This window comes from Amblyraja radiata, chromosome 4, assembly GCF_010909765.2.
Source record: "Amblyraja radiata isolate CabotCenter1 chromosome 4, sAmbRad1.1.pri, whole genome shotgun sequence".
Taxonomy (NCBI): domain Eukaryota; kingdom Metazoa; phylum Chordata; class Chondrichthyes; order Rajiformes; family Rajidae; genus Amblyraja; species Amblyraja radiata.
Genome location: NC_045959.1, coordinates 70,693,754 through 70,709,379, shown reverse-complemented (window position 1 = coordinate 70,709,379; position 15,626 = coordinate 70,693,754). Strand labels below are relative to the sequence as shown.

At 44.0% G+C, this 15,626-nt stretch overlaps 1 protein-coding gene across 1 annotated transcript in view; it reads left to right on the top strand.

Annotated features, from left to right (window-relative positions):
• Nucleotides 1-15,626, top strand: part of pxdnl (peroxidasin like) — a 498,663-nt gene that overhangs the window by 137,278 nt on the left and 345,759 nt on the right. The window contains exon 2 of the mRNA XM_033020388.1: nucleotides 14,069-14,143. Within this exon, the coding sequence (XP_032876279.1) occupies nucleotides 14,069-14,143 (75 nt within the window). The remainder of the gene's footprint in view (nucleotides 1-14,068; nucleotides 14,144-15,626) is intronic.

Sequence of the window (15,626 nt, the reverse complement as noted above, 5' to 3'; positions counted from 1 at the left end):
ATCCACTGCCTCCACAGACGTCTGGGGCAAAGAATTCAACAGATTCACCAGCCTCTGACTAAAGACATTTCTCCTCATCTCCTTCCTAAAAGAACATCCTTTAATTTTGAGGCTATGACATCTAGTTCTAGACTCTCCCACTAATGAAAACATACTCTCCATATCTGCTCTATCCAAGCCTTTCATTAGTCTGTATGTTTCAATGAGGTCACCCCTCATTCTTCTAAACTCCAGCGAGTACAGGCCCAGTGCCGTCAAGTGCTCATCATAGGCTAACCTACTCATTCCTGGGATCATTCTTGTAAACCTCCTATGGACCCTCTCCAGATCCATCACATTCTTCCTCAGATATGGTGCCCAAAATGGCTCACAATATTCCAAATAGAGCCTCGACATTACATCCCTGTTTTTGTATTATGCCCTCTTGAAATAAATGCTAGCATTGAGTTTGGTTTCTTTTCTACTGATTCGACTTGCAGATTAACATTTTGGGAATCCTGCACCAGCACTCCCGAGTCCCTTTGTACCTCCGATTTCTGGATTCCTACTCCATTTAGAACATAGTCTACACCTTTATTCCTATTACCAAAATGCATGATTCCACACTTTGCTGCACTATATTCCATCTGACACTTATCTGCCCACTCTCCCAACCTGTCCAAGTTATTCTGCAGAGTCCCTGCTTTCTCCACCTATTTTCGTATAATCTGCAAACTTTGCCTCAGAGCCTTCAATCCTCTCGTCCAAATCATTAATATACAACGTGAAGAGTAGCGACCCCAGCACCGACCCTGACGGAACTCCACTAGTCATTGGCAACAAACCAGAAAAAGCCCCCTTTATTGCCATATCTCCCATTCATTTGTCCTAAGTACTGTCTATATCTCTCATTCCTCTTTCCACTGACCCTCAAGTCTGAAGACTGAAGACGTCTCACCCGAAACGTCAACTGTTCCTTTTCACCAGAGATGCTGAGTTACTCCAGCTGTCTTCGGCAGCAGACACTGTTCAGTGCTCCTCTGCAGGCAAGTTTGAAGGACATTTCATTGCATGTTTAATTTTTTTACCTAACGTGGAAAGATTATAATGGCTGGCATTTTCATGCAGGAACGAAAAAGCAAATGGTAAAGATTTGCACCATGCTTACTCAGGTTATGTGCATAAAATAGGTTTAATCAAAAGGAAATATTTGCTCAGTTGGCCTTTTACACAGTTCAACTCTTCTGCGAAAGAACATATTCAATGCACATTACTGTGTGAAATCGTACATCTTGAGAAACTATTTTATTCATTTTCCAGGTTAATGGATCATGTCCCACTTCAGAAAGCACAGTGATGTTCTTTGTAAACGAAGCTGCAGCTTGATGAAAATAGTCATTCATTTTTGTTGCTCTTTGATTGCCTGGTGATGTCAGCAGGTCACTATTATGCCAGAATTTCCCAGAAGGAAGGTTCATAAGCCTGCTGCTATTTTATTCCTTACAGTGACTGCAGATTTCACACCATCATCCAGATACATCAATGATCTGGATGATGGTGTGGTAAATTGAATTAGTAAGTATGCAGATGATACTAAGATAGGTGGTGTTGTGGATAATGAAGTAGATTTTCAAAGTCTACAGAGAGATTTAGGCCATTTGGAAGAGTGGGCTGAAAGATGGCAGATGGAGTTTAATGCTGATAAGTGTGAGGTGCTACATCTTGGCAGGCCAAATCAAAATAGGACGTACATGGTAAATGGTAGCGAATTGAGGAATGCAGTTGAACAGAGGGATCTAGGAATAACTGTGCATAGTTCCCTGAAGGTGGAATCTCATGTAGATAGGGTGGTAAAGAAAGCTTTTGGTGTGCTGACCTTTATAAATCAGAGCATTGAGTATAGAAGTTGGGATGTAATGTTAAAATTGTACAAGGCATTGGTGAGGCCAATTCTGGAATATGGTGTAAAATTCTGGTCGTCAAATTATAGGAAAGATGTCAACAAAATAGAGAGAGTACAGAGGAGATTTACTAGAATGTTGCCTGGGTTTCAGCACCTAAGTTACAGAGAAAGGTTGAACAAGATAGGTCTTTATTCTTTGGGGCGCAGAAGGTTAAGGGAAGACTTGATAGAGGTCTTTAAAATTATGAGAGGGATAGACAGAGTTGACGTGGATAAGCTTTTCCCATTGAGAGTAGGGAAGATTCAAACAAGAGGACATGATTTGAGAATTAAGGGACAAAAGTTTAGGGGCAAAATGAGGGGGAACGTCTTTACTCAGAGAGTGGTAGCTGTGTGGAATGAGCTTCCAGTGGAAGTGGTGAAGGCAGGTTTGTTTTTATCATTTAAAAATAAATTGGATAGGTATATGGATGGGAAAGGAATGGAGGGTTATGGTCTGAGTACAGGTAGATGGGATTAGGTGAGAGTAAGTGTTCGGCACAGACTAGAAGAGCCGAGGTGGCCTGTTTCCGTGCTGTAATTGTTATATGGTTATTTACCAGCAAATAATTTTAGCTATTGCAATCAACGATGAATGTGACATTTGAGTTAATATTCTTTCCTGGCGCGTAGAACTGAGTCTCACTGATGATGTGCGAGCTGCATTGGGCTCATAAATCTATATCTCTGTTATTTCAGTTTCTACCTTCGGCGATGCCACTGTACTGAAGTATTCAGCCAGACCTATTGCACATATGAGAAGACAAGATATGTCCTATTTGTAGGTAAAGCAGCTGAAGATTAGTTTATATCTTGTTCTCTCTACAGTTGCTTGGAACTATCCCATTCCATCTAATGTAGGATTATGGAGGCATGGTGGCGCAGTGGTAGAATTGCTGCCTTACAGAGCCAGAGATCCAGGTTCAATCCTGACCAAGGGTGCTGTTGGTACAGAGTATATATGTTCTCCCTGTGACCACATAGGTTTTCCCGGGTGCTCCAGTTTCCTCCGACATTCCAAAGACGTACAAGTTTGTAGATTAATTGGCATGGAAATATTGTAAATTGCCCCTAGTGTGTGTAGGATAGTGTTAATGTGCTGGGGATCGCTATTTGGCACGGACCCGGTGGGCAAAAGGGCCTGTTTCCGTGCTGTATCTCTAAATTAAACTTGAGCTAAAACTAAAATACTGTGGAAGCTTAAAGGAGAGCATGCACGCAGACATTTGAATGGGTTGTACAGCAGACTTGATCCCCATGCAGACTGGCGTCAAGCAAGTCCGTGTCATTATCCTGACATTATTTCTCAGTCTTACATAGTGCATTACCACACTACACCTGCAACGGGCATCACGGTTGAGTGGAACCAGTCTGCAGGGCAATTGAAAAATTCTCCATTTTGTCACTACTCTAGGATCGATCGCAAATGTTTCCACAATCAAAGACTGGTTTGTTTGCTGAAGGCCTGAAGAGATAAAACCATTTACCTGTCAAATCTTGAGGGAAATAGGATGCACAGGGTGAATATATGGTGTTTAGAAGGATGAGAGGATATCTTATAGAAACATATAAAATTATAAAAGGACTGGACAAGCTAGATGCAGACCTGCCAACATTGCGTGTGAGTTGAGAGTGAGAAATCTGGACCCACCCTACGAAAATGTCTATGACAAGCTACCACCCAGTCGGCGTCAAGCTACGACAAGCTACGTCGACCGGCGACAAAATTTGTCGCGAATTGGGATGTCCACCTATGACCACACCTACGACAACCTATGACCACACAGGCGACAACCTACGACAACCGAAGTCGACTTACGTCCACCCACGACAAGATACGACAAGCTACGACGTTTAACTTAAGCTTAGAAGTTGGGCATCTAAAGGGCCTGTCCCACTTAGGAGACCTCCACAGCTACCTATGGCGACCTTGCCCGCCACCCATGGTGTCCACGAGGTCACAGGAGGTTTTGGTCACTCTCCCTAATGGTCGAAAGTGATTTCCATGTGGTCGAGACTTAATCTAGGTTGCTGCTTTTTTTTCATCATGATTAAAACCGTCCTCGACTAAAAATAGGTTGACATTTGGTCAAAGGACAGTGGAGTGGGGTCGCTATTCACTTACAGGCAGTCGAAGGCAGCCATAGGCAATCTCCTTCGCTGACCGGCCATTTTGATTGGATCATTGGAGTTTCACGACTTAGAAGACCCACTGGTAGGTAAAATGCCCGCTAACTTTATTATACTTCTTAAAACTGTCTCCACTCCTTCTCCCCCCCCCACCCCCCGCTCTCTAAAGGACATTGTACTCTGTGGCAGCCGTTTACCTTCATCTTCATTGCGCAGACAGCGCTTCTCCGCTCTCCATGGCCCCCACCTTCGCAATGTGTTTGTGTGTGTGTGGTCTGTAGATGCAGCTCACGCTTCGGTTGATCTAGCTCACGGTTTCAACGTGGCCGGTCAATCCAGCTCGAGGCCCTCGAGGTTGAAGGTCGAAGGCACCTTCTGGACACGCGGATTAGGTCACCCAAGTGGGACAGGCCCTTTACGATACTTCTTTAGTTTGTTTCTGCCCATTTGAATCTAAATTCCCCAAAATAAAGTTAATACATGTTCACATCACAGATAAATAAACAAAGTAATCATAAACAAAATATGTACCGTGCAAAGTCACTGGTAGTGAAGCCGTGGAACTTCCAAATTCACCGAAGTGCAATGATGAGCTGAGATCGTCTGCACGTATAACGTACCCGGACTCGATTTGGCGACATTACGCAATTCCATATCGCACAGGCCTGGGCATAACAAACGTATACATATGCAGCCTATTGGATATGGCGTATGGGAATTCTATGACAGCCGTTTTACTTCGTATCGATTGTTATCTATAGATGCCTATGTATATTAATAGTGTGCGATGTGGCTTAAGCCAATCAAATTGATCGTTCTTTACGGGAAACCCGCCGACAGAAAACTATTCTCATTGGTGTGTCACTCAGAGTGTGGTGGAGATCTGGAAGCGTGAGACATTCTGTGATCAGCGTGAGAGCGTGAAAATTGCGTGACATGTGTGAGTCTCACGCTCAAAGCGTGAGAGTTGGCAGCACTGTCTTGGGGGAGTCCAAAACAGGGGCCGCAGTCTAAGAATAAAGGGGAGGCCATTTAAAACCGAGATGAGAAAAATCTTTTTCACCCAGAGAGTTGTGAATTTGTGGAATTCTCTGCCACAGAAGGCAGTAGAGGCCAATTCATTGGATGAATTTAAAAGAGAGTTAGATAGAGCTGTAGGGGCTAGCGGAATCAAGTGATATGGAGTGAAGGCAGACACGGGTTACTGATTGTGGATGATCAGCCATGATCACAATGAATGGCGGTGCAGGCTCGAAGGGCCAAATGACCTCTTCCTGCACCAATTTTCTATGTGTCTATGTTTCTATGTCTTTCACCCTGGGTAGGGGAATCAAAAAGCAGAGGACAGATTTAAGGTGCGAGGAGCAAGATATAATAGGAAGCTGAGGGGCAACATTTTCGCTCAGAGGATGTTGCAGAAGTGAGTCTGGGTTAAAACGTGGTGGTAGATGTGAGTCTAGGTTAAAACATGGGTTAAACTGGGTTAAAAATTAAGAAGGGGCCGTTCCATCAACCCGATCCGTCACCCATTCCTTCTGTCCAGAGATGCTGCCTGCCCGCTGAGTTACTCCAGCTTTTTGTGTCTATCGTCCCTCAGAGGATATTGGGCATATGAGCTGCCAGAGCAACTAGTTTTGAGGCTGGTAGTACAACAGTGTTTAAAAGATACCTAGACAGGTGCATGGATAGGAAGGGTTTAGAGGGATATGGGCCAAATGCGAGCACATGGGACTAGCTTAAATGTGGCAGCTTGGTCAGCTCTATGACACAAAATGTCCGTGGTCATTTACAAACCTGCAATATGTGACAGGCTGATTTGGGTGCATTACGTTCCTTAGGTTCTTTAGTCAGACGGTGGCAAATCTGTGGAATTCTTTCCCACCGAAGGCTGTGGAGGCAAAGTCAGTGGATATATTTAAGGCAGAGATAGATAGATAAGCCAGTTTGGTATTCTGACTGCGCATGCGCAGGTCATAGGTCACTCGGGCTAAATACTTGAGGCGGCCGTGCCGCTGCATGGGTGCAGACCTGCGTCTCGTCCCTATCCAGTGGGCACCAGCTCCAGCTCGGCTCTGCCTATACTGGCGGGGCATTTGCCTGTCGCAGCGGCGGCCCAGGCCTGTAGGCAGCATGGAAATGAAGCACCAACTCTAACTCAACCCCGCCCGTCCCACCGGCGGGACAGGCAGAGTCGAGCTGACGCCGGCGCCTCCTCTCCACGCTGGCTGCGGGCCTGGGCCGACACTCCTGTCCACGGACCTTTGGATAGAAGACCCTCCTTCAGACTTCCTACACATTAGACTTTTGCACCGTGGTTGGGATGGATGGGAGTGGGAATTTACATGGGCGCAAGGAACAAATGACTTAAAGTTTGCGTTGAGTGAACTGAGTGTTCTTAACGTCCCCGGCGTTTTGTGAGAGTGGTTGGATCCCAGCTTCAGCTCAACCAATGTCGGTCACATTATCTGGACAGGCGGCGGGGGATCTAGAGCTGATGTGAGGCATCGGCCATGCTCTGGAATCCTAGTCGGCTGCCGCCGAGCAGTGGGGTCGAGGAGGCAGTGCCCGACCCGGGGAGTAGAGGTGTCAGTTCTTCCAGCGGCGAGCAGAGAGGCACCAGCTACCGAGGGCCGCTTACCCGTCGGGTGCTAAATCCTCGATCCTGGGACCCAACCACTCTCACAAAACGCCAGTAAGAACACTTAGTTCATTCAATGCAAACTTTAGGTCATTTGTTCATTGCGCCCACGGAAATCTCCAGCATGGTCGAGACGAGGGGGTTCTGAAGTTGCATTCTCTCGTATGAGGACATTTTCTCGACTCTCCTGGAAGCAACGAGCCAAGGCTTTACCAGTGGTTGTCTGTCTAACTGAAACCTCTCTTCCCCCACCTCTCACCGTCTCTCCCCCTGTTTCCAACTCGCATCTACCCCCCCTCTCTCTCGCTGTTACACCCCGTTCTCCCCCGCTATCAGGCATCCTGTTCGCTTTTTTTATTCTCAAATGACCTTTGAAAAATCCCATGATTCTTTGCGTTTTTTGGAATACCGAACTGGCTTATTCTTGATTAGTGTGTGTGGCAGAGGTTATGGGGATAATGCAAGAGAATGGGGTTAGGAGGGAGCGATAGATCAGCCATGATTGAATGGCAGAGTAGAGTTGATTGGCCAAATGGCCTAATTCTACTCCTATCAGTTATGATTGGTTAAAATAGCAGGTTCATTTGTCTTCCATGGACATCAATGAAGGACCGTCATCGTACATTGTGAGCATTACTCTTCCAGAATAGAAATACCTGCAGAACACCTGCCAAATCCTTAGGCAGCAGTTTTATGTCTGACAGGTAGATGCTGCATGATCTATATTTTTGTCCAACCTCTGCCAATCTTGGTTTAATTCGAGAGATTAGTAAACCTCTAGGACTGAGCGAGCAGCTGCTGCACAGGGATTTTTGCAGGTGATACTTAGTGTCAAGGCCAACTTCATCTTCTGAGAAAAACGAAATAAAATACAGATGCTGCCAATCTGAAAAATAAACAGAAATGGCTGCAAATACTCGTGTCACAGGCTAAACAGATGCTGCCTGGGCAACCAAATATTTCCAGCATTCTTTTCCTTCTTTGGGGCCTGGTTTGTGCTCTTTGTTGCCCTATTTTCAGGAGCCAGCAATCTAGATTTCAACCATTTCGTGGAAAATTGGTGCATTTGGAAATCTGAACCAATTTGGGATTTGCAGCTGATTTGAACGTTGAGGAAATTGTACTGGTAAAGATATAAAATGGCTACCTTGATCCTTTAATGTTGCATTAGCTACATCAATACTGTAGCATCACCCATATTCCTCTAATACCATCATATAACAACAGCTAACACCTCAAGTATTTGATTAGTTCTTATTCAGGAAATGCTACGGAGAATGGAACAAGACCACTATTCAGCACAAATTCAGTTGCAAAATTCATCTGAAAATAAGAGCCACCACTGTGGAAAATTGGCCTAATTCTTTTTTTGTTGTTTTGGGATGCCTTCTGCCATAAAAGCACTTCCTCATCCCAGCTGAGACTCGAGGCTGTTGCAATACTCCATGGGGCTTCTCGTTCAGTGGCTGGAATGCTTGTGCTAGTCAGACGATAAGCCTTTCTTGTAGGCCATGTAGCCAGGAGGTGCATTCATGCATTGAGAATGTTTTTAATTGTTTCAGCTAAAGAGAAGTCCAGGGAGGGGAGTCAGCCAGCTGGCTGGACAGCCAGCTTGGGAGTTGCAATGGAAGACTTGGTGTGCCTAGTTGCATTCCTATGCTGCTGTTTCACTGCCAACTGAAGCTGGTGGCTGCGTGACTTTGTGCTAGTTTTCAATCTTCAAGGACTTGGATAGTTGGACGCACTTGGATAAGCTGGAAAGTTTGGACGATGGAATAATTTAGTGGGTAACAATGTGGAGGGAAAGCATTGGGTAGCAATGCTGAGATCTATAATGTTGATGTCCTTCTGGGTAGTATATTTTCCTCGCCAGATTTCTTAAAGCAGGAAGCCTGTAGCTGAGAATTGCAGTCAAAGCGATGTTGACATTTCTGATTTGCCATGTATGTCTGCCAGAGGCCAGGTTGGCTGCTGAGAACAAAGAGGGACCAACGGGACTATAATGAGTACTTTGCAACTTTGTCAGCGCCAGATATGTGATGACACTTTGCGTACTTTGTACATTGTTTGCAAAATCAAAGAATTCACTGTACCGAGGTACATGTGACAATAAGGTATAATTGAATCATTAAATTGATCCCATTCCCTATATATTCATTTGCCTATCTGAAAGCCTCTTTAACACCACTATCATATCAGCCTCCACCGCTACCCGACAGTGCATTCCAGACACCCACCACCCTCTGCGTAAAATAAAAACATGCCCTGCACATCTCCTTTGAATGGTGTCCCTTCTTTCCTTATCAATGTTGTAAAGGGGGTCATTGTTTAGCATGTTTACCTTTTGAACCCCTTACCAGCATCTTACAAGTAGTGGTTTTGTCACCTGAAATCTTCACGGATGGCTAATACAGCATAGTTGAGGGAGAATCACTTGATGAGCACATATTACCCATGGAAGGAACTTATCCATGAAAATTTACCTTCAAAAATTTGTCCCGGTGGTTAGAAGCATTTGTGTTTACTGAGCTGTTGGGCAAATCCCAAGTTCATTTGGCAAATTATAGTGGGTGTGTGAAGTGGCTTGAGAAAAGGAATTAAAGCACAATGAGTCCCCAGAAGAGACCAATGACTGGAACCAGCTTATTTGTATCAAATTCCAACGCCAATTATTTTAATGGGGTTGCAAACTTGTTTACTTCAATGTATTGCAATTTGAAGGAACAAATAGCCACATTTATTCTGTTGCTTGTCTCATCATATGAATAGTATTGCAATTATTATTATTGTCTGGCTTTCTCTTGGGTAACATTTCATCAGCTTGGCTGTGAAATGCTTCACCAAACAAATTGCAGGACATAGAGGTCCTGTGGGAAGCAGTGTAAATATTGATACATTTTTCAACAGGATTAGGTTCATGGGAATTACAGTGAGTGCAGACTTTGCATTAACATCTCTTACTCATAGTTATGTCTTTCCTTAAAAATTCCTTTGTATACCTCTGGATTTTTATGAAATCAATGCTATTGGAGAAATGTAAACTGGAATACAAGTCATAATACCTACTTTGTAATAAAAAGGAACTGCAGGTGCTGGTTTAAACCAAAAATAGACACAAAATGTTGGAGTAACTCAGCGGGTCAGGTAGCATCATACCTGAAGAAGGGTTCTGACCCGAAACGTCACCAATCCTTTTTCTCCTGAGATGCTGCCTGACCCGCTGAGTTACTACAGCACTTTGTGTCTCTCTTCGGTATAAATCAGCACCTGTAGTTCCTTCCAATACAGCATCGTAATACTGACTGGTGAGTTGTTGCTTGATTCTGTATCTTTGCATTATGTGACTTATTTTGCAAGTCGGTTCTGACATTTCACCTCGTTCGGAGTCATTAGTGAACATAAATTCGCCAGCCAGTTTTACATGTCGAATGCTCCCAGTGAAGGTCGACCATCTCTGCTGGGTTTCTCATCTTTATTCCTCGCAGCAGACAGAAAACCTTGCAGGGTTCACCGATCTCTGCAGGAGTGCCCATGATGCTAGAAGCACGGGGTTAGTTATGAAATGAACTTGCAATCATTTAAGAATGCACTTGATTCAACTTGAAAAAGGAAATGACTTCACTGGAGAGTATGCAGATGAGATTCAACAGCCTGAGGTGGAAAGATTTATTTTTGAGCAGGGACTGGAAAAGCTATGTTTGTTTTCCTTGGAGTGAAATGGGCTGAATGGTGGTGGGGGCTGATAGAGATATATAAAATTATGTGGGGAATACATGTGTAGAGAGATTGTAAGACTTTTCCTCATGGCTGAGGTTGTTTAACTAGAGGAGATAAGCTTAAGGTGAGAGGTCAGTTTCCATGCTTTATCTCTAAACTCTAAAGAATGGGCCTGTTACTAAGCTGAACACCTCTATAATGCTTTGAATCTAAATTTCACATACACTCTAATGAAAAGATGTATATTAGATTTAATGTCGAGGTTTCATTTATTGTTGTGGATACATCTCCACTTTAGCAACAGAAATAACACCAAACAACGTCAGTTGACAAGGAATCACTGGGATACATGTATCGTTTAGTATTCCTACTGCCATCGGAGTCAGTAGTGGCAAGAGGATGGGAGAATGAAGGCAGAGCTTTTAATTTGGAAAAGCATTCATAGTAATCCTTGGTGCTCAGTGTAGATGTAGAAAGGGCCAGTCTACCTTGGCTTGGTATAAATATAAATTGTCCCTAGTGTGTGTAGGATAGTGTTAATGGGCCAGTCTACCTTGCTGTGGTGGTGTCTCTGGAATGGGATGAACCACGAGCCAGTACTGCTCCTTGTATCTAGCTGATCTCTGGGCAAGGTATTTTTTAAATCTCAGCCCAGTTCCTGAAGAATGTAGTATGGCAATATATATTTATGTGCGCCTCTTTAATTTTAGTCTTCTTGCAACCCTGGGTATGCATGAGCAAACGTGGCGTATAAAGATGAGGCGATGTGGAGAGCAGCACTCTGGCAGTTCAACACACCGCCTCGTTCCATTTGAAGTGTGTTGTGTGCACTCTGATTATGAGACAGAGTATTTTTTCCCCATCAAACTGTAAAAAATCATATATCAATGGGAATTACAATAGGAAGGAAATGGTCCCATTGTTTTTCAGCTTAATACAGGCCTTCCCCAGGTCTGAAAATGGTGCAATTTTCACAGACAATTTTCATGTCAATTTTGTCCGTAAGTCAGAAAATACACAAGAATAGAAAGGTTAAACGAGAATTTATAGTTTGAAGTTTGATCTTTATTTTATGAGAAGTTGGTGAGGGAATACGTGAAGAGCCCGCCAGCCTGCATGCGTGTCAATCTTCAGAACAACTGTATGAAACCACAGACCAGTTGCAGAACTTAAACTATATAAAGACTAACGAGACGAGTTATCGGATGATCTTTTATGAGAATCAGGGTTGGGAGTGGAGGGCACGTATTCCCTCACTTCAACTTCTCATAAAATAAAGATCAAACTTTAAACGGTAAGTTCTCGTTTAATCTTTCTATTTTATTTCGAAGTCACGTGAGTGACTACGTGAAGCCTTCAAAGCTATGTGGTTTCATGCAGTAACCCAATCTGTGTGTGAAACACTTAAACAGATAAAACCATAAATGATAGAAAACATGGGTTATTAAAACCATGATGCTAACTTGCACACATGGCCATTGCTCTTAATCGGACCATAGTCCCAATTGGCTTTGAGTTAGACAATAACTCACGTAACACTGTTCAGAATTCTATCTGCAAATATCCAGACATATTCAACCAAATTTTATAACTTCTGAACACGCACTATGTAAGCCTCTTGCTGTATGATGAAAGGGAAATATCCATTCTATTGGCTGCTAATGACCCATCGGCAATCTCTTGAGAGATTATTAAATAACAATGAAGAAACTATCTTTCATCTCATAGGTACTAGCAAGCTCAGTGTACCTGTATAAATAATAACACCCCCAATCTCCAATCTGGTGGGTATGCTGCCAACTCCAAATGTACGCAACCATGCCCGTTTTGCTTTATGAGGTCATTCCCATAACAAGCTACCCTAATGTCAGTTATGACCCAGACACCGAGTAAAGACTGTGTTCTTTGTGCTGAAATCAGTTGCTCAAAGCATAGTGAACTAAAAGATACTGCTCCCATTAGGAATACAGTAGATGAATATCTGCATAATAATTTACTGATATACATTACACACTACGATGACTGTAGGCTTTTAGAGCGGTCATATAAAAAACACCTTGCATAATGTTAGTGAACAGCGGGTGAATAGCCCATCATTTATTGTCCCACTTATGGAATTATAAAGAATGACAAAACAGCACAAGCAGTGTCAATTGTGCTATCAAATAATCACTTCTCTAAGCCCAAACTGAAAGCAACACAAACCTCTTCCATTTAAAATTAACTCACATATCTTGTTCACAAACTTCCCATACAATTGACGAGCATGCGGGCTGGCAGGCTCTTCACGTAGTCACTCACGTGACTTCGAAATAAAATCACTCTGTGGTAATCATACTTCCAGAGTATTGTAAAGAATAGTAGAAAAAGCATATAGAGAACAATTACTAAAAGTGAAGAGAGAGAGGAGATTAGTTCCGGAAGTGGCGGCGCTGTTGACAGCTGCGGCTCACCTGCAGTCCGTCTGTTTTTACTTTTTTGTTGTTGTTTTCTTTGTCCTGTTTTAGTTAATTTTGGTTTATTAGGTTGTGTGTGTGTGGGGGGGGGGGGGGGAGTGAATCATGTTTTCTGTCTCTTCCTTCGGGGGAATGCGACTTTTTCCTGTTGTATCCCCTTCTCTGCTACTGTCTGCACTGAGGCCTAATGGCGGAGCTGGCGGTCTCCAACTGCGACCGACCTCGAGGCTCCGGAGGCAGAGCCAGCCAGGACTAGGCTGGCCGACTTCGGGGCTGAGGCGGCGGCGGCCCGACTCGGAGCTGAGGAGGCGGGACTCGGAGCTGAGGCGGCGGCGGCCCGACTCGCTGAGGCGGTGTTCCAGCTTTCGGCAGCGGCCCGACTCGGAGCTGAGGCTGCGTTCCGGCGGCGGCCCGACTCGGAGCTGAGGCGGCGGGACTTGGAGCTGAGGCAGCGGCCCGACTCGCTGAGGTGATGTTCCAGCTTTCGGCAGCGGCCCGACTCGGAGCTGAGGCTGCGTTCCGGCGGTGGCCCGAATCGGAGCTGAGGCGGCGGGACTTGGAGCTGAGGCGGCGGCCCGACTCGCTGAGGTGGTGTTCCAGCTTTCGGCAGCGGCCCGACTCGGAGCTGAGGCGGCGGTGACATCACTTCGTAGGTTCAGCCGCGGGCCCAGTGGACGACCGGGAGCTCGCAGGTTACAGGTTGGTGACCTGTTTCCGGAGCTCCCGCAACTACAGCTACGTCCGCTGGACTGGAGGGCGGCATCTTCGGCCTGGATCGCCTCAGTGCAGAGGGAGAACAAGGAGGGAAGAGACCGAGACTAAGATTTTTGCCTCCATCACAGTGAGGAGGTGCTTGGTGAACTCACTGTGTTTATTGTATGTTTTGTTATTTATTATTATTGTGTATGACTGCAGGCAACAACATTTTGTTCAGACCGAAAGGTCTGAATGACAATAAAGGAATCTAAGTCTAAAACTAAGTCTAAGTCTAAGTCTAGTTCTGCTGCTCATAGGAAGGAATATATGCTGTATGTATGTATGTATGTCAGACTTCTGAATTTAAAGATGTTATGAGAACTTTTTCGTCAGTTGGGGTGTCCATAATGTGGCTGTTCATAATCCAAGGAGGGCATGTACAAATGTGCTACAGATATGGTGCCAAAATCTTTCAATGATCATTGTTTAAATATTGTTGTTACTTTTTAGGGACCTGAGATTTAACAGGATCAGAGAGATTCCACCAGGAGCCTTTAAGAAGCAGAAGAACCTGAACACAATGTAAGTGATTACTCTGCATGGCTTATTATTTCGTATTTGAATCACACAAGAAAATTGGAGATAGGCAGTTATGCACCAGAATTTGTTTAGTTTAGTTAAGAGATACAGCGCGGAAATAGTCCCTTCGGCTCAACGAGTCCGCACAGACCAGCGGTCCCCGCACACTAACACTATCCTACACACACTAGGGACAATTTATAATTATACCGTCAATTAACCTACAAACCTGTGCATCTTTGGAGTGTGGGAGGAAACCTGAGATCTTTGTGAAAACCCACGCACGTCATGGAGAGAATGTACAAACTTCGTACAGATAGCACCCTAGTCAAGGTCAAACCCAGGTCTCTGAAGCTGTAAGGCAGTAACTCTACCTCTGCACCACCATACTGCCCTTTTCTGAGCAGTCAAGGCACTGTCAGCAGCAGTAGAAACTTTCTGTCACAGTATCCTATTATCTGAAAAAAATTATGTTTGTGGAAGCTTATTAAAAAAACCCTACTATCCTTCAAACCACGAAAAATGCTGCACATACAAAAATATATTGTGTTTGCAGATTGCATACTAATGAGTTTTTTAAAAGATGATTATGTCACTTGAAATGTGGAAAATTGATCTTAGCAATATACTTGGTGACCATAAATTTAATAACCAATGGCAATTAAGTCCCAAGATAAAGAGGATGAGAGGAAAAATGCAGTTCATTTACATTTTTGAACTACATCATTTGATAGACTCCAAAAAAGAATTCCCTGGAATTTAGAAGGATGAGAGGGTTCTTATAGAAACATGTAAAATTCTTAAGGGATTGGACAGGTTAGATGCAGGAAAAATGTTTCTGATGTTGGGGGGTCACAGTTTAAGAATAAGGGGTTGGCCATTGAGGACTGAGATGAAGAAAAACTTTTTCACCCAGAGAGTTGTGAATCTGTGGAATTCTCTGCCACAGAATGCAGTGGAGGCCTTCAAAAGAGCGTTAAATAAACACTTAGCTCTTAGGGCTAAAGGAATCAAGGGATATGGGGGAAAAGCAGGAAATGGGTACTGATTCTGGATGATCAGCCATGATCATATTGAATGGTGGTGCTGGCCCAAAGGGCCGAATGCCCTACTCCTGCACCTACTTTCTATATTTCTATGTATTCCCTTTTATGCACATTAATGAAAGATGCAGGAATGCCTACATAAATATCTACGAAGATAAACTTAATCTGGTCGGGAGAGGTTCTGTAGGGTAGCACAGAAGTAATATCTAAACAATTTTCACCTGATTTTCATTGTGTCTCAATCTTTCCATGGATCCTAACATGGTAGGTTGTAGTAGGAAGACTTGTAGGTGTAAAGTTCTTTTTCACAGCAATATTTGCACCACAAGGACTTTTTAATAAGTTTTTATAGATACAGCGCAGAAACGGGTCCTCTGGCCCACTAATTCCACACTGACCAACGTTTCCCGCAAACTTACACTACTCTACACACACCAGGGACA